This window comes from Sceloporus undulatus, chromosome 1 (assembly GCF_019175285.1).
Source record: "Sceloporus undulatus isolate JIND9_A2432 ecotype Alabama chromosome 1, SceUnd_v1.1, whole genome shotgun sequence".
Lineage (NCBI taxonomy): Eukaryota > Metazoa > Chordata > Lepidosauria > Squamata > Phrynosomatidae > Sceloporus > Sceloporus undulatus.
This window is the reverse complement of record NC_056522.1, coordinates 90,403,090-90,424,808: the sequence shown is the minus strand read 5'-3', so window position 1 is coordinate 90,424,808 and position 21,719 is coordinate 90,403,090. Positions and strand designations below refer to the sequence as shown.

Here is a 21,719-nt window from a genome sequence, read left to right as displayed (position 1 = left end):
TTTAGATATAGATATAGATAGATATATCTATTTATCTCTCTCTCTCTCTCTCTCTCTCTCTCTCTCTATATATATATATATATATATATATATATATACACACACACACACACACACACACACACACTGAAAGCAGTGCTGGAGCAAATGATGGCATTTATTTGCTCTTGGGCCTGGAGTGGCAGCATGGAAAGTGGCGGAGGGGGGGGGGTGTCCAGACTTTATAATACATTTACTTTTCTGTTCAACAAAGAAGCATGAGATCCTTTACAGACAGCTACCATCCTTCATTTTCTTTGCCCAGTTCGCAGTGTGGCCTGACCAAAAAGTACCCTCAGGAGAAGAAGTGCTGCAACTACCCTTGTGCTTTGTATCAGAAAGTTCACCTGCGGTTTCTCCAGCTTTGCACACAGTTAAATGCTGCCTTGGCCGAGGTGTGATTTCAATTCACAACTTTGGTCAGGATGAAGGCAGGGGTGAGATGGTGGCCACAGCAGATTTGGGAACGAACCAACAAAAAAATGACACAACCACCTGAGTTGTTCTATCAAAATAAACAAGGAAAAGGAGGAAGGGAGGCTCACAGAACAGAAGGTCTTTACCTCCTTTGCCCTTCCATCCTTTCCTTCAGTTTGAGAGGCTGTCCTAGAGACCTTTTTTCTTTTCCCTGGGGAGAAAATGTTATAGCGGTCTGATTGGGAATATTATATTTTTCTTAACTCACCCATCTACACTTTTGTACAAGACGATAACTTGCAGCGGCCATGCCAACTCATCCTTTTTGCTGGGGAACTGACACTTGTCATGCCTACCTATATACGTTTCAATCCAAATGCAAAACTGTGAAGTTAGAGGCAAGAAGCAGAGTTTTCGGGACTCTGTTTTAAAGAAGGAGGTGCAAAAAAGGCATATCAAATTCATAGTGTTCATGAATAGAGTGAACTCCCCCATTTGGTTATAATGCCTATAAATCTTTAAGGCAGCAAACAGAAAATGTTGCAAAGCTATAGTTTAAAGCATATTTTCTTGTAATTCACTACATGCTAAAGGCATAGTTCTGATCTCTTTGGGTTCTAACCAAAGAGATGGATGCATTTATTTGTAATTAACATATTAATGACACATTTAATTACCAACACTTTTATAAAACCTTAATCATATCAGATTCAGGCAGTGAAATTAATCGTCCCAATTCATTTATAAACATCATTGCTGCATTTCTTTTATTCCCCGTCTGATACTATCCAGTTACTGTGGCAGCTCCAAGCTGAAACTTGGTTGCTAAAAAATGCAATTTTTAAAAAGTCCAGTGTTCATCCACCAGCTGCATGCAAACTAGTGTACCATTTACAAATAATGCTATTCTGATATAAAATAAAGAGGTATCGTAGAAAGAAGGACACATGGGATATGGTCAGGATTTACAGTGGTTTAGAACAAGTAGCACTTGGAAACTGAGGTGAGGTGCTAGGAGTAAATGTTAATACAGGTTGAGTTTCCCTTATCCAGAATGCTGAAGCCCAAAATCCAAAAACGTTCACATGGGTGGCTGAGATAGTGACACCTTTGCTTTCTTGTGTTCAGTGTATACAAACTTTCTTTCATGCACAAAGTTGTTTAAAATGCTATGTATAAAATTACATTCAGCCTATGTGTACAAGGTGTATACAAAACATAAATGAATTCCATGTGTAGATTTGGGTCACATCTCCAAGATATCTCCTTACGTATGTGCAAAATCTGAAAAGCTCCAAAAACCTAAACAGTTCTGGTCCCAAGCACTTGAGATAAGGGAGACTCAACATGTGGAGAATTCTGTCATGAAGTTTTTGTTCTTTGTTTTAAAATGGCAAACACTTTCTTCTTTCTTTGAGTTTATTTCACAGATGACCTTATCATTAATTTCATTCTTGATCATTCATGTGGTAAAAGTAATAATATTTTAGTTGGTTTAAGTGGTTCAGTTTGTAATTTAAATCTAGATTAATATATAGCCATTCAAATCTCTGTTATGATCATATGCTTGTGTTAACATTTAATTTCATTTTCTGCTGAAGTGTCCCGGAGTAGCCTGAAAATTAGAAAGGTCATGAAAGAGCATCTGAGGCAGCAGTTTCTCTTACCTCTATTGTATAATATCAGCAAAAGTTATCTTTCAGGGGAAAATAAGACTATATATTAAAATATGTAGAAAGAAATTCCCTGTAGTGCAGAACTTCACACGTTTTAGTTTCTGGTGAGCAGTGAAACCAAAACTGCTTTTCACTTATTCCTTCATATCTTGAAAGTTTGTTTTTAAGCATGCAGCTTTAGATGGCTTCAGCCATTTCAGTCCTGAGGGCTGCATCCAAAGTCTTTTGGGGGACCAGCAGTCATATGTGCATGCATGCGTCTGTGCAATTGGGAACCACTTCCCACATCTCCAATTTCCTGCATTCCCAGTAGCCAATTGATCAGCTGAGCAGTAGAGAAAAGTGGATCCCTCCAACTTCAGCAGTTGCACAGGGAGAAGGGAAGAGCTGAGTTCCCTGAGAGTCGGAGTGGTGTAGTCATTTGAGAGTTTGACTCTGGAGATCAGGGTTCAAATCTGACCATAGATTTGAGTAACCAGGATTCAATTCGCCCATATAAACCTTGAGTAAGTTGCACACTTTCAGCCTCAGAAAACCCCACGATAGGTTTGCCTTAAATTCACCATAAGTCAGAAATGACTTGAAGTCACACAACAACACAATTGAGTTCTCTATGGCAAAATGTTATGGCTGTCACAACAATGCTAAATACTTCTTGACAATTTTCTCTGATTTCCCCCAAAGTTTTTGCTTTTAAAAAATTATGGTCTAGGGTTGTCCATGTGAAAACTGAAAAGAGCTCCTGTACCTATAATGATTATATAGAAGAGGGCATTTCAACAGATGTTGCTTAACACACAACCAGGTAACAGGCAACACCTGTTGAAATTCCCTCTTCTACACAGCCATTAAAAGGTTCAGGAACCCTCTCTAGCTTTTACTCAGGCAACCTTAGATGTCTTACAGACTAAATACCTAATCCACAGGCATATGCATTAAAGCAGTTGATCTATTACAACCAACACCATTCTTTAGTTTCCAAACAGTACTTCGTTTTAATTGGATTGCACATCAGATTAAAGGGGAGTCTGTGGTTTCGGAGTAAAGGAACAATTATGCCGTTTTCATGAAAGCAGTGGAAAATAAAAGAAGTTAACCCAAACACTGTTCAGGAAAATACATAGTTTCTGAATAGAAGGCTGGACTAGATATGTCTTTGTCTAATGCAAAATTATTCATGTTCTTATGATCAGTCTCTTTTCCCAGGCCCACACACACACAAACAAAATACATGAGTTTTGGTGTTTCAGGCAAACTGGCACTCGGAAGCTGTAGTGGCAGAATGGAATGGAATTTTATTCAGTATCACTTTCTTTCAGAAGGAATTGGTAGATGGGTTTAGAGTGATGGATATATATGCAATTTTTCATAGGTAAAGTTAGTTGGTGATGTTGGGAAGGCATTACCTTTCATTCCCCTTGTACACTGGGCCCCTGCAGTGTTTTTGCCAATGTCTTGAGGTACACAGAGGCCAGATCAGCAAGGAGCAGCTGGTCTGTTAAGGACTTGTAGCTGAATGGTCTGCTTTGGGCAGGTGTTAGGTTGCATGACCAGGAGACTGTTGGCAAGTTGAACCAGGAAAACAGAAATTATTTATAGAAGTTCTGTTTTTTTTATATAAAATGAGCCTTTATTTTATTTTTTAAAATCCCATATTTGTATACATTATATTTAAAGTAGCTTCACAATATGGTGGCTATTGTTGGCAACAGGGGAAAGAGAAGCATCCTTAGCATGTTGCTGGGATCAGTGGTAGCAAGAGGAAGCACACGTGCGCCAGGAAGCTTCAAATCCAGCCCCCCCCCCCAAAAAAAGTTTGATGATTCTGTTTGAGTGACATAATGTCTCCGGCCCACAGCTGTCTGTCCTTTCATATTTTGAAGAATTTTCAACCCATTTTTATAGTGCACGTCATCATATTAGTCCAACAGATATTTCTGGGCACAGTGGATTCTGGCCACCCTCCACTTCCCCCAATTATACCGGTACAAGAAGACTGTTTTGGGAAGTCTGTGTGGGGAAAAAACAGAATGAGTGGGAGACAGCATAGACAAGAAGTAGTGTGATAGAAATGCTTATATTCCTAAATTTTATTATTCCTCTTTGCATCTATATCCAGAGTAGCTCCAAGAACATGCTGAGTTTTAAATGTCCATATAAAAGCAGTATAAGAAAAATATAATTGAGTCAAACCTCAGCAAGGATTCAGGACAAAACAGTTTCTCCCTTTTCTACTAGTTATAAAATGGATCTCATTTTTATTAGGTTTTCTGAATTTGCCTTACCTCATATACAAATAGAATAAAAAGCAAAATACCCATATTTTCCGGCATATAAGATGACTGGGCACATAAGACGACCCCCAAATTTTCCAGTTAAAATATAGAGTTTGGGATATACTCACCGTATAAGACTACCCCTCTTCCAATGCACACCAAATAAAAATTTAAAAAACCATCAGGTTTGATTTCAATATGGTAATTTTAATCCAGATGCTTATGACATGCAGGTACTTAGCAGGAAACCTTGTTGTATACAAAGCCTGCTTGGATTGGTCAGCTCTCTCTGCCTGCCTAGTGTTCCCTGTCTCCAAGACTATCAGAGTGGTAGCTGCTTTCATACGATCGCGGGGATGTGTCCATGGCTGTTTTTGAGCTCCCCCCGCTATATGCGGCGACCACAGATTTTCATGTCTGACTCAAAAGTTTCAGCTCTTCCCTATAAGATGACACCTGGCGTATAAGATGACCCTCGACTTTTGAGAAGATTTTCCTGGGTTAAAAAGTAGTCTTATACGCCAGAAAATACAGTAATTCCTAGTATCTCTCATTTGTTTTTCAAGGTTGGTTAGTATCTCTTAAAGTAAACTCTCCTTAATGTGGTAGCATAGATTTCTCTTGGTATTCATTGTGATGGAATACCAATTTGGCTTAGCTCAGTATTGTAATGGTAGAATAAGCATTGGAGTGACTACATTTTTTAACTTGGATTTGGGCTGGTAAAATAATTGGTTGTAAAGAAACAGACTGTACTTGATGCTCAAGGATAATAATGGCACTTTCTTATATTGTGCTTGCAGTAATCCTGTAGGTGGTGTTTCACTGTTACCTACATAGAAAGACAACTGTACATCTAAGAAAGATCCCACCATATTTATATATTTGCTAAGTATTCATTACAGCTTCTGGAATTCCATTTTAAAAGATTTTAGCAAGAATGTCATTGCAGTTTCACTCAACAGCAGGACAATAATTTTTTTGTGTTCTAATCTGGTTGTTTTAGACTAGAGTATCTAGCTTCATCCAAAAGCTTTTTCATGTTTCAGAAGCCCAAGCAGTGTATCTTCAGCACTATTAAGTTTAATTTTATCCCATGCCAGAGAGCTAGGCTGCTGTTAAGATAGTATTTCAAAATAAACTTCAATAAAGAAAAACGTGTTTCACAATCAGCTACTTAGTTATGCATGGAGAGTAAGAATTAGAAAAATGTAACCAGTAAGAAGAATCTACACAAACGTATGTGGGAGTAAGTTTCTGTAACAAACATAGTCCTCCATCACTTTCTTTCCCTTTCAAGCAGACTGGGTGCCACTTTTCTGCCCCTAGGACCTTCTGGAAGACTAACGAAATGACAAACATATACCCAACGTAGCTGGAAGTTCACTTCTGGCTTTGAAATATGGAGTTATTTTTTAACAATTAAATACTACAACACCTTCCCCCACCCCAACTTATTTAAAAGGTGAATTGCTTCTCCTGGATGTTTCTTGGATAGGCTTTTTCTTTTTCTTTTTGGCCAGAAAAAGGAGAGTCAGGGCATCTGGAAAGGTCAAGGAGCACACGCCCAACGCCATGAGTGCACCATTCACGCACTGTGGCGCATCAGTTACACACGTGCAACACAGCAACATATGGATGCTGCGCAGTGCTTGCATCATGGACACATGGGCAGAGCCAGGCAGTCATGGCGATGCCCGTACGTACTAGGGTTCGGGAGCGTGCGGTTGCTGCATGCTCCCGAATGCTAGAATTGGGGCACCATGCCACATTTGGCCTGTCTGTACCAGGCCTAAGTCTGATAGACTTCACAGTCATTCATACTACACTATTATAGCACTATGAATTCACTTTAATGGCCATGGCTGCCCTCTTTGGAATCCTGGAATTTAGTTTTCTGCACAGGAACCTTTTCACAAAAGACATGCTTTTTTGCACAAAAGACATGCTTTTTTCCTGCAGAGTAAGTCCTACACTGTGAACATTCTCACTCCTATGGAAATCTCCTTGTCAAGATTTACTCACATCTGAGAAAATTATTTTTCAACCATTTTCCAAATATTTTTGAATATTCTTTCCATTCCTACTATGAGGTGGAATAGCCTTGTGCCATGAGAGCAAAGGCAAGCCCTCTCTGAACAAATCTTGCCAATAAAACCCCATGATGCCAATAATCAGAAACGACATGAAAGCACAGAACAACATTATATTAACATACATTGGAAAGGTGTATCAACTTCCCAGAGCACGAAAATTACTTTTGTGAGCTACAACCAATCATTAACGAAGCACCGGAGCTCTCTGCCTGAGAATTCTACATACCCCTCCCTAAACTGTAAATCCCAGGATTGCACAGGATGAAACCTTGGCAGTAAAACTGGAATAATAACACTACAGTTCTGTAGTGTGAATTGGCCCCTAGATACAGAATTAGTTTTGCCACTCTGTACATCATAAACTCAAAAATAACCCCATGATGATAAAAACCAATTTCAAATAAAATAAAGCACCCCACAAACAGAACAATATAAAAATGACAAGCGGTACCTTCTTAAAGAGCTTTGTTTTGCCCATACCTTCTTAAACAGCTCTATGTCTACTTAAGCATGTTGTCATCAAATGCCCCAAGACATTAGGTCTTGCTGAAACCTGGTGGAACTTAAGAAAGGAACTGTTCCGGGTAGTCTGAAAGAGTGTTTCTCTCTCTAACATCCTATCTATGTTTTCAGGTCATTTAGATATTTTTGGTTTTCAGCAGAATGATGCAAATGACCTCACTCACACATTCCAGGTTTGTTATTCACACTATGGAACCAGATTTATGTACATCTCTGGGAGTTCAGTTGCTCAGGTGTACCAGCACTCAAATAAACATGGAGTTGATGATGTGAATGTATTCAAAACATGTTCAAGGCATTCAGAGTTTAATCCCAAATTATCCCAGATCTGTTCACATCAGTTATTCACATTGCTAACAATGTGAATACTTTTTTAAAACTTGGAGAAAAGCCTGCTATTAATTATCCCGGGTTAAGTGGGGGGTTTTGTCAGCCCCTCCCAAACTTAATCAGATGCATTCAGGATGCATGTGAACAACAGAGATTCAACCCAGATTCACCATCTGCATAGGGCCTCAAATGTGCAGGGAAGCTGTTCTTGAAGTTCCTTTAACTCATTAAGTGACAAGATCAAAAAGGGACTTCTTTGCTGTGGCTTCCTTAAGACTCTAAAATAGCATCAGACTTTCAATCCTTTTGGTCCTTTTTGTCCAAGCCTCCAAAATTCTGTTGTTCCTTTTATTATATCAGCTACCTCTTAATTTATTGTGGACATTGTTTTTATTGTATTAATGACTGTTCATAGTTACTGTAAATCACTTTGTAATCTATAGTGATTTATACATACTTACAATAAATAGATAAATTAATTTTAGTGGTTGCCAATTATATGACTGGGACATCAGTTATATGACTAGCAAGACCTCAGATGCTCAGTGGAGCAACAAGGGAGAATATGTGGAAGAAAGTGGTCCTTTGAATAAAACAAATATCTGTTATTGGCTGTATTGGTAATAGTATTATTAGACCACACTAAAAGCTCTATGCACAAAGAAAACACATCTTACATTTTCTCAAATTTTAAATTTCTTTTTTTGTAGGATGTCTTATGAGAGCCTAGTGTGCTGGTGCTATCAATGGAAATGGAAACTGAAATTGCTATTCCTGTTTGCTCTCTATCTTATGCATGTACAATGCTCAGGTAAGGAAGAAAATTTATTCTCATGTTCTGCTGCAAATTTCATTAGTAAATCCAGATGACATGAGTTCAGTTGTAAATAAAATGTAATTGTATTGCTTTTACCTGGATGTGCAGAAGACCTGTTTACACCAAGGCCATTTGTGTTAGTATAAGATCCGTCTTATAACATCTTTGGAGGCCTTTAAGAAGGCAATAAAAACGGATCTCTTCCGGTAGGCATTCCCAAATTGACCTCCTTGGAATGTTCACTCTCCAGTTGGGAATTGTCATTTTTAATGGTATTTTAAGGTGAGAGGGAGATAGAGAATTGGATTTTATATGTTTTGCTATGTTTTTACTTGTGATTTGTTGTGTTTTATTTTTATTGTTCTTATGTTTGTTGTTACCTACCTCGATCCAATACAAGGAGAGGCAGGATAAAATAAATATTATTATTATTATTATTATTATTATTATTATTATTATTTATGCTGAGACAAGATAGCACACAGTGTCTTCTTATTGTTTAAAATATAACATTGGCAAGACTGTTCCTCTTTAGCTTGGAAGCCTTTCTGCTGTGGTGAAATTGTAAATCTGTTGCCAATTTTACATTGTTTTTAAATCTTTTAAGTGTGTTTGAACTTGCAAGTTTCATTTCCATGCTTTCCATACCAGCACCATATGCTATAGAATGAGGCTGTTAATGGCAAAAGAAAGAGTATTGGTCCATTCCACTGAACTTTAAATTATAGTGCTACCACAGTTACACCATGAAAAATTGTTTTAAAATTGTGATCAAACTTTAGTATTTTTTTAAAGAACAAGAACAGCTGTCAGGGAGGGGGATAAAATGAGACTGAGGTTGCATTTTGACACTGCTTTAACCACCATGGTTCAGTACTATGGAATTCTGGTATTTGTAGTTTCATTCAACCCTCATCCCCACCATGGGCCTAAAGGCTACTGGTTCCTCTTGTCTTTCATGTCCACCAATACTTCACTGAAGGCCCCCATTTTTCCCTCACCACCGCTGGATCTTTGCACTGCCTCTAAGAGGGGCATACTGCCCACTTTGGGAATCAGTGTCCTATATGAACAAATGGTTTCATTACTACTGATATCCTTCTGTTTATATAAACTTAATTTTCCGGATATGTGTCATTACAGTGTGCCTGTGTCATATGTAGGTGTGCCATACATGGCTTCCAGCATATGCTGGAAGCCGCACTTGAAAAACGGTTCCCGTGCCCCGGAATGAGTATTGGGGTGTGCGCCCATGGCACACACCCCATAGCACACTGTGGGCAAGAGCCCCATTACTTGTTATGGGGCTTAAGCATACACATTTTTTTCTCTTACCGGGGGGGGGGGGGCAGAATGGATCCCCCACATAAGAGAAGGGCCCACTATATTTACATTTTATAATATGATTTGGTTTTTTAAAGAGTTGAATTAGAGTCTTCTCTTTTGAAAATATAGGTGAATTAATTAATTAATGCAGAACACTAACTATATATCGCAGTGCAAACTGTATAGCAGAAAAAAATGTTAATTTTGATCTTTGTAATTCTATTCATAAGTTCCATGTAATACAGCTGGAATCAATTTTATCATTGTAAGCATGATGATAATAATACTGGATTGCATGTTTATGTGCCTTCAAGTTGCCTGTCAACTTAACAGCAACCCCATGAATTTCATAGGGTTTTCTTAGGCAAGGACTACTCAGAGATAGCTTTGGCAGCTCTTCTTCTGAAACATAGCCTAAAGCACTTGGATTATCATCTGATTTAGATTTCATGCATGGCAGGGGGTTGGACTGGATGGTCCTTATGGTCTCTTCCAACTCTATGATTTTATGATTCTATGATTCTATGTTTAATATATAAAGATTATTAACATAAAGTATGTAAATATGCTTTTATTTTCTTTTTTAAACAAACATTAAAATATAAAAAAGAGAAATGTAGAGGAGGTTCTTTTCTTATGCTAAATATAAACAAAGAATTGGAGCATACAGCATTTCCAAACTCGCTCTTCCAAGAATTAATGAAAATCATGTGAAACACTGTATAGTCTTGAAATGTACTGTAATAAATACTAATTAACATTAACATTATTCCTTTTTATAAAAACAAATTCAATATTTGGCCACCATCTCTCTAAAAAGATATTATTTTAAAAGGGTTGCTAAAGAAATGAAGTATTTTATATAGTGTTTACTGTTCAGTTTCTGTTGTAATTTAATCCATGCACTTGCTAGTTATAGAATGCTATATTCATTAAAATACTGACATGGATCAATATAATAATTGTTGTATTCTTCTGATTTACTGTTGCAGTGAGAAATTCTTGAAAAAATAATACTTGACACAGGGCAGTTGAAAACAAGACCAAAAGGACTGTGTGGATTTTTATGTGCTGCTATAACTACAAAATATTCAAAAAACAATTTGTTTTCATTAGTATCAATAACAGAACAGTCAGTAGTAAACAATAGTAGCTAAAAATGAAGCTAAGAATATCAGGAAAGGGGAGCTAAAATTAACAGGAAAAATAGCTAGGCAGGAAAAATAGCTACACGGAGCATCAAAAATGGTAGAAGTGGCATGGGGATTTTCAAGTCTTAGGCTTAGGCAAGGAAAAGCCCATTTTGGGACTTTATCACACCACCCCCGGTGCCCAATTTACCTCTTCCAAATTTGGTTCAAATTCGGAAGTTACGCTGATTTTATTGCATGGAAGACATGACCAAACAACAGCTAAAAACACTCCTATAAATATAAATCCCTGCTTCTTAATCCTGTTCATAATGGAGGACAGTTTGGAATTCTTCATGGACAGGAGATTGGAGTGTAGGACGTGTCCTGGAAAAGGAGGATGCCTGGCCACCTGTTTCTCTCCCCCTTCCCTTTTGAACCACCATCCCTTCCTTTGCTTTTTCTGCCTTATCTTTTTCTTGCTTAACTGCCAACCCACCCATTTATGGGCCTTTGTGTTTCCTTGGACCCCAAGGACTCCAGCTGCTTCCACTCCCAGGCAACTATATCTTGGGGGCAGCCAGACAGCTGAATTCACTGGGGAGCACACTCTCTTAGCCTCAGGGGAAGGACAAGGCAAATCCCCTCTGAACAAATCTTGCCAAGAAAACCCTGTGATAAGTTCACAATACCTAAGGGTCACCATAACTCAGAAAGGACTTGAAGCCAGACACACAACAACAGTGACACATTTAATGCCTTCTCAAAAGCATTGAGCAATGGACACTGGGGTTCAAATCCCTGCTTGGCTATGGAAACCCATTGGGTGACCCTGGGCAAATCACACTCTCTCAGCCTCAGGGGAAAGCCATGGCAAACCTCAACAAATCTTGCCAAGAAAATCCCATGATGGATTCGCCTCAGGATTGTCATACACCAGAAAAGGACTTCAAGGCATTCAGTACCAACAACAACAAAGTTAATTCACTGCCAATTGAACTTATTTCTGCTCCTCTGTGCAGAACTAGGCTGCCTGTAGGACTAAAGAAGGAATTAGCAAACTAGTCTTAAGCCATTTTACCTCAGTAGTCCAGAAAGAAGTGGCAACCTGTGGGCCAAATTCTTTTTTTCTTTTTTTTAAGTAGTTTTCCTACAGGTCGAAAAACACATGCTCACTTTTAGAAATTGTATACTTTGTGCATATCAGATATTTACATGACGATTCATAACAGTAGCAAATTACAGTTATGAAATAGCAACAAAAATAATTTTATGGTTGGGGGTCACCACAACATGAGGAACTGTATTAAAGTACCGCGGCATTAGGAAGGTTGGGAACCACTGTATTAGAGAGTAGGAGAGAGTTCAAGGACTGCCTGCTTCTTAAGTTTTGTCAGTTGTTACATTTATCAAGCTGTTGGTGGCCAACAGATCTCAACAAGTGTATATTTGCAGGCATTCTTAAGTAAGAGCCAAAGATCCTATTAGTGGATGAGTGGAATAAATAATTACAGAACTCATCTTTCATCCCTGGGCTACATAGCGAGAACATTCAGAGTGCAGCACTCAGTGCAGCTGCTTGTATTTCATAGAAGTGAAATGAATGTTTATATAACACTATTACTAATGTGTGGTGAAAATAGTCTCATGGAGTCAAGTGTATATATTGGGTAGATGCTTTAACAAGTATGACATTTCATTGACTCATGCATGTTCCTCTGAATTTATAGATATCAAAAGGTGTTATTTTTGATGTAATACTTTTTTGTTTCAAGAATAGGAAAATCGCCAAAAATGCACTAGAAGAATAGTATTGTTTTCAAAATTTTCCAGCATGTTTTCAGATGTATCAGTTTTTTGAGGAACGTCTGAGTAGACAGACAGGGAGGCCACATTTCTTGGAGGAGAGAGGGGATAATGAACCTCTGGAGACAAAGTGGTGTTGTGTCCTCTCTGGTGTTCTCCTTTTGCTGCAGGGTATTTTCTTTTTTCAGTTCCTCTAAGGAAGAGGTACTACCCACATTTACAGTGATTTCTATCACATTTTGAGCAGAAAATTGTGCTTTAACAGCTAGTTTAGATATTTGTTTCCATCTTGCAACAAACAAGAGTTTTTGTGAGTTTGTTGTTGCCATGAATAACTGCAACTTTTGAAGTCACTGTAAGAAAAAAAACGACCCCCTCCCCATCTTAAATTGGTATATGTGAGGGAACATATACCCTTGGAATGGCATATGCACATATGTAGGAGAGACACAAAATGTTTCCCAAAGTGTTTCATATTCATAACATATGTTATTTTCTGGGGGGGGGATCTATTGTATTTGTTCTACAGTGGTACCTCGGGATACGAAATACCCAGGTTACGAATTTTTCGGGATACGAAAAAATCCCATAGGGAATTATTGTTTCGGGTTACGAAAGTTTTTTCGGGTTACGAAAAAACTCCGGCGCTATTTTAAATGGAGCCGCGGCTTTTTCCCCATTAGCGCCTATGGCATTTCGGCTTACGAAGGCTTTTCGGGTTACGAAAGCGGCCGCGGAACGAATTAATTTCGTAACCCGAGGCACCACTGTATTTTCTTTCTGTGGCTTTTCTTTTCTTCCTTGTTTTTCAGTCACCATTCAAAATATGTAATCATCTAGAACTATGCTCACTATAATGGGCTGGATGAGGGAAAACAAACTCAGTTTGAATCCAGAGAAAACGGAAGTACTGGTGATAGGTTCCCCAGGCCCAGGGAAGGAAATTTATCCACCTGTCCTGAATGGGGTCACACTTCCCCTGAAGGACAAAGTTCGCAGCTTAGGAATACTTCTGGACTCGTCCCTGCAGTTGACATCTCAAGTAGATGCGACGGTCAGAAGTGCTTGCTATCAGCTTCGGTTGATATGCCAGCTGCGACCCTACCTAGGCCAAAGGGACCTTGAAACTGTGGTATATGCTCTGGTAACCTCTCGCTTAGATTTCTGTAATGCGCTCTACATGGGGCAACCCTTGTACCAAGCCCGGAAGCTTCAGTTAGTACAAAACATGGCAGCCAGATTGGTCACCAGTGCATCCAGGTTTGACCATATAGCACCTATTTTGAAAGATCTCCACTGGCTGCCCATTCGCTTCCGAGCGCAATACAAGGTGTTGGTTATCACCTATAAAGCCCTATGTGGCTTGGGCCCAAGTTACTTGAGGGACTGCTTCTCCCCATATAATCCGCCCTGCACACTTAGAACATCCGGGAAGAACCTGTTTGAAATACCATCTTCCAGATATGTCTCCACATCCCAGAGGGCTTTTTCTGTAGTAGCCCCGTGGATCTGGAATAGTCTTCCCAAGGAGCTCCACTTTATGACCCCCCCCTGGAATAATTTAAAAAGAGACTTAAAACCTTTCTCTTTTGCCAAACCTTCCCCTCTGTAGAATGAATAGTATTTTCGATGCGATTGATTTCCTGCCTTACCCTGCTGTATGTTGTCCATAGAGTTTGTAGAATTTTATATTGGAGTTTATTTATCCTGTTTTTATGAGATTGTGTAATGGTTTTTAATTAGTCTGTAACCCCGCTTCAATCCTATGGGAAAGGCAGGAAAACACAAATAAAATTTATTTATTATTATTATTATTATTATTCTAAAACCACTTACTGAAAAGAGATCTTACTTAAAGTGTTTTCATTATTCTGAGAACTTTAATCTATATTTTAAATCACAAAATCTGTTCTTTTTAGAACACAGTGTCAGCAGAAAGGCATGATAAGGCACAAAAAAATTCATTCTTTACTTTATGACTAATTCAGCTTGATATGAAAGCAGGCTACAACTGGAGCAGGCCCTTCAGGAAACCAGTTCTGACTAGGTTTAGCTGATTGTATATAGGTGTGTACATACTATTACCGGATGTATGCCCTGTAGCCTTATGAAATTGTACTAAAAGTTACTACTTCAAAGCCATTCTAAAATTGGTGTGTAGGATTTTGGTACCCATTTCATAGGGGGGGAAAACTAAGAACATACATTTATTCATCAAAATATTCTTTAGTAAGTGTTTAAAATGAATTATGTAGTCTTCTTTAATTATTTTTTTAATTCTGAAAAATATACAGTACTATTTATTTAATAGATTTTCAGACTACCTCAGCACTAACAATTTTGCTCAAGGTACATAACAGAAATTCAAATACAAAATCATCACTCGAACATAAAAACACACATAGTGCACCCACTCCAAGTGTAGGCTTGCCATCCACGGTTTGGGCTTCCATGTACAGCAAGCCCCATTGTTTTGAATGGGTCCTGCGTTTTTTTACTGTCCAGAATGGATCCCCTGCAGATAGCAAGGGCACACTGTAATTTAAAATGATCAGGGAAGAAGTTGTCCAATTAAAACACAATATTTTTTAAAAGAAAAAAGAATGAATTGCACCAGATTAAAACTAATTCAGCATCAACTCAGCCAAACAACAACAACAAATGTGTTATCTCAGGAAAATTCTGGAAATTGTTGACCCAAACAGTTGTCAACTAAAAAAGCAGCCATGCTTACTGGAGAGAATAAAAAAATAACTCGTTACTATGTATCACATGCACTATCCTACCTCAGGCATAGAAAAAGTGAGACTATTATAGCTACGCAGAAGCCTGTAATTTCAGATATGTTGGTTGCCTGTACATGTGTATAATATTGTGTTGAAGGAGCCGAACATGTTCAGGGCTGAACATGTCAGCCCTGAACATGTCCAGCTCCTTCAGGGCAGAATTAATGCAGTGTGAACCACTTTAAAACTGCCATCCTATGGAATCCTGGGATTTGTAGTTTGTTATGGCACAGAGAAGTCTCACAAAACTGTGGATCCCTGAATTCCATAGCATTTAGCCACCTCACTGACATGAATGCAACCACTAACATAAATGATAAACTTTTCTTGTTGCTGCCCTGAGCTGCACACAAGCCCCTCCATGAGTGAAAACAGTTACATTGCTTTTGCCTTGATTTGCCACTTCAGGGACATGTAGGGCAGGTTCACCATGTTTTTGTTCTCCTAGACTGTTTTCAAACTAGCCTTAAAAACAACAACAACAACTGGATGGCAGCCTAAAATGGCTCAGGAGGGGGATAAACCATGGCAAAATTGTCCCAAGTCTGCTAGAGAGAATGCAGAAGCATTTTTTTAAAAAAAGATAGCAGGTATGAATGGGGTCCTGAGGACCCAAAAACCTTAATATATTCCCATCTGCATTCTGAACATATATGGCTCATTCATTTTGAGTTGCATTCTATTTAAGACATTATCTGTTAATTTTTGTTCTTTCTAATGTTTTATTTCTGGTGTCTGTGACACTTCTGTTCTCTTTTTGTGGCCTCAAAAACAGTCCTGAGGAAGGCCACAATTTCCTCAGTCCTGTTAAGGGTCTTTGGTAAGTTCAGGCCTGGGTTTTTTGGCCAAATGGTGGTTGCAAGCTAGAAGAAGATTGTGCTTCCCTTGCTAGAGATAGAATGGTGTGAGAGTTCCGGAAGTGCTGGAACTGGCTTTCGTAGCTATGAAACTTTTGGTTGCTGTCTAGAAAGTGAAGTTTGTGGAGCAGTGAATAAGCATCATAGTTAATTGGTATGATAGAATATGATTGATAGTTTGTTGTAAGTCCCTCTTTCAGGGTAACTTCACATAAAACATGTATATAAATAAACCAAGAAATGCCAGCTTGGTATTCAGCCTGTAACTATTACCCTTACTATAACTACTCCCCTTTCAATGGCTATTAGCCATAGTAGCTAACTGGAACATCAGTGTTTATAGGCTGAATACCAAGTGTATAGAGACCAACAGTAGAAGTAACTGTGTAGAAGAGTTAAGTAATGTTTAATACAGTAGCTGATAAGCTGTGATTCAACTTCTGTTTTGTAAACTTCTCTCCCCACATGGCCAGTGTTATTTCTTCTTAATGGAAGTCTTTCTGATCTCTTTTTATTCTTTATGTCTGAGAATATAGGTTTGTATTTTGTTTATTTGGGAATAAGATCTCAGTGCACTGCTACAGTTTTCATTTTCCACAGAAATCTGGGCCCTGCTGTGCATTCAGTCCATCTGGTCAGGATATGTTTGATTAGCTGCCTAGACTATGTTAATTTTAACATGTTTTTGTCTGCATTGTTGTAAAGGAAAATAAATGCTTCATAAAAATGTTGCATCCTATCCCTTTTCTATTCTGCTCAACAAGAGAGAACGCCATGTGACGAACCGTGGGCAGAAGGAAATAAGCAGTCTAGGAACAGCGAAGGAGTATGGAATATGATCTCTATTTTTCACCATTGTAGTAATTGGAAACCCTGTTGTCCCTGTATTGGCCTGTGAAAGGAAAGGTGCTTACCAGTTATAGGAGGAGATTCACTGTCATGGGCAAGATTCTTTGGAAGCCTGTATAGAAGGGCATAGAACAACAAGACTGGATATAGGGAAAACACCATTAAATATTAAAAAGCAGGGGTAATATTTATTTGCTTGAGACAGACATAGTAATACAGTAATGATGAAGAGCACCTCACGTTGTGACTACAGGTAAACATCTGGGATTGGGAAACTAGCTAAATGGACTGCAAGATGGTATTGATCCCAGTAAATGTTCCATCCCTGCTCACAAAACCTAATGAAGACAGGTATGCCAGGTTATTGGGAAATGAAGGTTTATAAGAGCATTAATGCCTTATGTAACCCCTATGAATATTGGTTTGGCCCTTTAGGTAGGGAAACTCTAAGGAAAAAGATGTACTTAATGGTTGAGTTCAGAAGGAGCTGAAGAGTAGTAGGTGCTAGAGATAAGAAATAGCTCCTTTTTCATTTTGAATAAGAGCTTTAAGGTGTCACCAAATGTTGCAGTAATATTGAACAACACAGGGAGTATAGTCCTGCAAACAAGCCCTGCATGACACTTCATTGGATGTTTAGTACTTTGGGGGGGGAGTGCATAAGTGTCAAAATTAATATACAATTTCTTGTGGCAATGTTCAATATATATGTTTCAAGAATTAAACTGTAACTATTTTTGCAATATTCAATTATAGTTGTCCCCATAGTACCCAGGAAGAGATACACTTAATCTACATTTTCATTCTAAATTAAATTTCACTTTCTTAGCTTATCTACCATCCTGTTATAGTAGCTGTAAATATGGGGTTGTGTATGTTTTAGAAACACTTTTTTGACTATTGTAAATTTAAATGCAATTTTACTTGGTATGACAATGGCAAATTTTATATTATTTTTAAATGAGAATGTAATAGTTGTCGAAGGCCTGTTACAGACTGCCAAAATAAAGCTGCTTTGGGTCTCTTTGGAGGTATGCTGCTTAAATGATGCATGCATCCTAAGAATCCAGAAGCTGCACCAAAGCTGCACTCCAGTGCTTAGGAATGGAGTGTGGCTTTGGTGCAACCTCCGGACTCTTAGGACCCGTGCATCATTTAAATAGCATACCTCCAAAGAGACCCAAAGCAGCTTTATTTTGGCAGTCTGTAACAGGCCTAAAAATAAATTTTAAAGAAATACAATTTAATGTGAAAGAGACTGGAAACCATATTTTCACAGTCCTATTACTATTTTTAAATTGCTTCCTTCCCTCTGCCCAAATAGTCACTGTGAAAAGTGCTCTAAAATCATCATATAGAAACTACAGAAGGATTCTGGAAAGATAGAAATGCAGTTAATTTAATCATGAATAATGAAATCTGACCACAGCCTTTCAGTGTTCCTGTTTTTTCTTGTCTATGAACTCAGTTCAGGGTGAGTGTTCAGACTGGTTACTGTAAAGCTCTATGAACAGAGTTGGTTTTGTTCTAATACTTGCCCTGACTGTTCAGTGCTCCTATTCTCCTAGTTAATGGTGCAGTGACAAACTCATACTATCAGGCTGAAGTCATCTTTTATCATAAAGTGATTATTAGGTGGAGAGAAAGAGCTCATGGCTTAACTTGCCATAGAGGAATTTGTGGCAAATGACAATAATCCTGTAGTCTGCGTTTTATAATGGTGTATATAGTGCAGTGGGAACCTCTTCTAGATCTGGTAGATATAATTTATCCCTGCATATCAGTCCTTTGGTGCATTTTTAAATGTTTACATACTTGTTATATATGAAGTATTTCAGGCGCGTTACAGACGGGCCTAAGAGGCGCCGTCCTCGCGCCGCAATTACGCGTGAGGGGCGGCGCTTCTGGACGCGCCTTGCCCCTCACGCGTAACCGATATGTCAAGATAGCGGCGCCCTATACAGATGGGCACCGCCATCTTGACGTAGCGGATGCTCTGCGTCCGCACGTCCAAACCCAGAAGAGACGTCGCGAGTGCACACTTTGGCACTCGCGGCATCTCTTCTGGGTTCCTGGAAGGAGAGCGATTTGTGTGCTCCTTTTTTGCTCCATAAGGGAGCCGTGCGGTTTGGCTGCGGCGTCTCCCTCACGGAGCAAACAGCAGCGCCGGGAGACCGCCTCAAAGCAGTGGTTTGTAATGCCTCCCCAGGTGTTTCTGAAAAGTTTTTAGTGATACTGAGGAGCTCTGATGCAACATCAGTTAAAATATACTAGAGGAGTCATTCACACACTTTTTTTAGTGCAACTATGCAAATGATCTCATTCACTCATTCCATGTTTGTTGTTCACACTATGGAACCACATATCTGCAAGTTCTGTTGCTCACATGTGTCAGGACATGGATAAAGATGGAGTAAATGGCGTGAATGTATTCAAAGCATGTTCAAGGCATGCAGAGTTTTATCCCAGTTTATTCCAGGTGTTAACGCATTGGTTATTCACACAGCCAAGTATGCAAATCTTTTAGAAAAATGGGGAAAACTCTAGAATTGATTGTCCCAGGTTAAATGGATTTTTTGTCACACATACACACCACAAAAACTAACAAACAAACAAACCATGGATTCAAAATGCATCTGAACAACAAAGATTCAACCCAGGTTCTACCTGGATTATTTTCACCCTCTGAATAACCCCTTCGACACCGTCAGTCTCAAATATCCATTCTATCTGGGAACACTGAGCAGATAAAAGCATAACATATTCCAGAATGAGGATAATGTGATACTAACTACTAGCTGGCCTCAAGTTTAACTCCAGTCTCTAGGAATTACTGTTTTAGACATGCAAAAGTATGGGACTCCAAATCATGTGAATATATCTTTGATTATGTTGAGGTAGGAATGTATAGTGAGAGCAAGCATGTTGTAGTGGTTTCGGTATTGGACTAGAATTCTGGAGACCAGAATTCAAATCTCCATTCAACCTTGGAAACTTTGAGTAAGTCACACAGCCTCAGGAGCTTAGGGCACAGCAAAATAAAATGACTTACCACTCCCGAATTCAAGCCAAATTTGGGTTGCCCCCTGATGTAATCGCATGGCTTTTGCCCCCAAACCCCCCTTCCGGCTATAGCCCAACTGCAGTGCTGGTCCCTGAACTCACTTCAGGAGCTTTAGGAGGCAGGTGGGGGGGCAATTTCACCTTTTTTATTCAGTCTCCCCAGACCATTATAGTCCCACATCAGGTCTTTCTTAAAAGCAGTTTGTTGTTATGTGCCTTTATATTGACTCTGACCCTGTCCTAGGATTTGTTGTTGTTGTTGTTGTTGTTGATATTTATTCAGAGGAGTTTGCTATTGCTGTCCTGCTAAGTCTGAGAGTGTCTGAATTGCCAAAGGTCTACCAGATATTCAAGGCAAGGCAGGGATTTGCGAAAGGTCTTCCAGAGTCCTAGCCTTAGACTCAAACAACTACACCACAACTGTCTCTTTTTAAAAGTAAGGAGTCTGTCTTCTCCTGCCTTTCACAGATATGAGGCATGTGGCCTCTTGAGTAAAAGATTTCTCTTTTTTAAGTAAAAAAAAAAAAAGGAGGCTATGGATGGGATGTATGTGACCCTCCAAGATTTGGTGTGTGTCAAGATGTCACTGGATCTTGTACAGTTGCCCATTCTTGTGGGTATGGAGAGCATTTTCACAACGTTTGGATGCCTCCCAGCCCCTAGAGGTCAAAAACAATTTTTGCAAAATGTTTCCAATCCCCCAGTTATTATTATTATTAGTAGTAGTAGTAGTAGTTATTAATTATTTTGCACCAGAATGTCCATTCAGGGGCATGGGGTAAATTTCCACCATATTTGCAGGCCCTCTGGTTCACTTTAGGCCCAAGAGAGGCTTTTTTTTAAAAACCCAAAACATGGTGAAAATCCCCCATGCCCCCTAGATGCATTTAGGATAAAATGTTTGTTTGTTTGTTTGTTTGTTTTTAGGAACAAATGCAGCCCTCCAATGTCTTCTAAGGAGCTAATGTGCCCCCCTATTTATTTATTTATTTATTTATTTTAGCCTTCCACAGTTGCTTACCCCTTCCAAATTACATGGTGAAAAGACAACCAAATAAATGACAGACTCACTCATAAAAGTAGCTTTCCTAAGGCTGGAATAGATCTAGAGCAAAAAGACAGTGCAAAACTTCAGTGCATGGAGAAGATGATTATATAATTAAAAGAAGGGCCCTAGCTTTGAAATTCCAGAGACAATGACTGTTAAACTCATATACTTGGTGTTATCATAAATATTTTAGTACATTCAGTTCTACCAACAGCCTAAGGCCCCATTCCCACTGGCTCAGTTAATGTGGGTGGAACTGGGTAGATCCGGATGCCCCTTCCCCGAATCTCTCCGTTAGCGAGTGCCCACTACGATTGAGGGGCATTTTAACCCGAATGCCTTATCGGGTTTAACTTGAGGGCACCTGCTGTCAATCAAGCAATCGTCATAGGTGACGTTTGCAGGGGCATCGGAAGTGTACTCCCTCCTTTTTTTTAAAGAGCCATGCACAATGCCCCAAAGTGCACACCTTTTGTCAATTTAAAATCTCTTTTGTGTGTGTGTGTGGGGGGGGGCATTTGGGTGAGTGCAGGGTATGATCTGCCCTCGGCCCCATTTTCAACCTCAAAATGCAAGTTAATGCATCATGTATCCCCCACTCCTTGCCACCCCAGATTGCCTCTTACACATGTAATAATAATAATAATAATAATAATAATAATAATAATAATAATAATAATA

The 21,719-nt window shown here is 39.0% G+C and overlaps 1 protein-coding gene across 2 annotated transcripts in view; it reads left to right on the top strand.

Annotated features, from left to right (window-relative positions):
- The window catches only part of ADGRG6 (adhesion G protein-coupled receptor G6), a 133,775-nt gene that overhangs the window by 763 nt on the left and 111,293 nt on the right, over positions 1–21,719 (top strand). For both annotated transcript variants that reach the window (XM_042444859.1, XM_042444857.1), the window contains exon 2: positions 8,067–8,167. In XM_042444859.1, the coding sequence (XP_042300793.1) occupies positions 8,067–8,167 (101 nt within the window). The remainder of the gene's footprint in view (positions 1–8,066; positions 8,168–21,719) is intronic.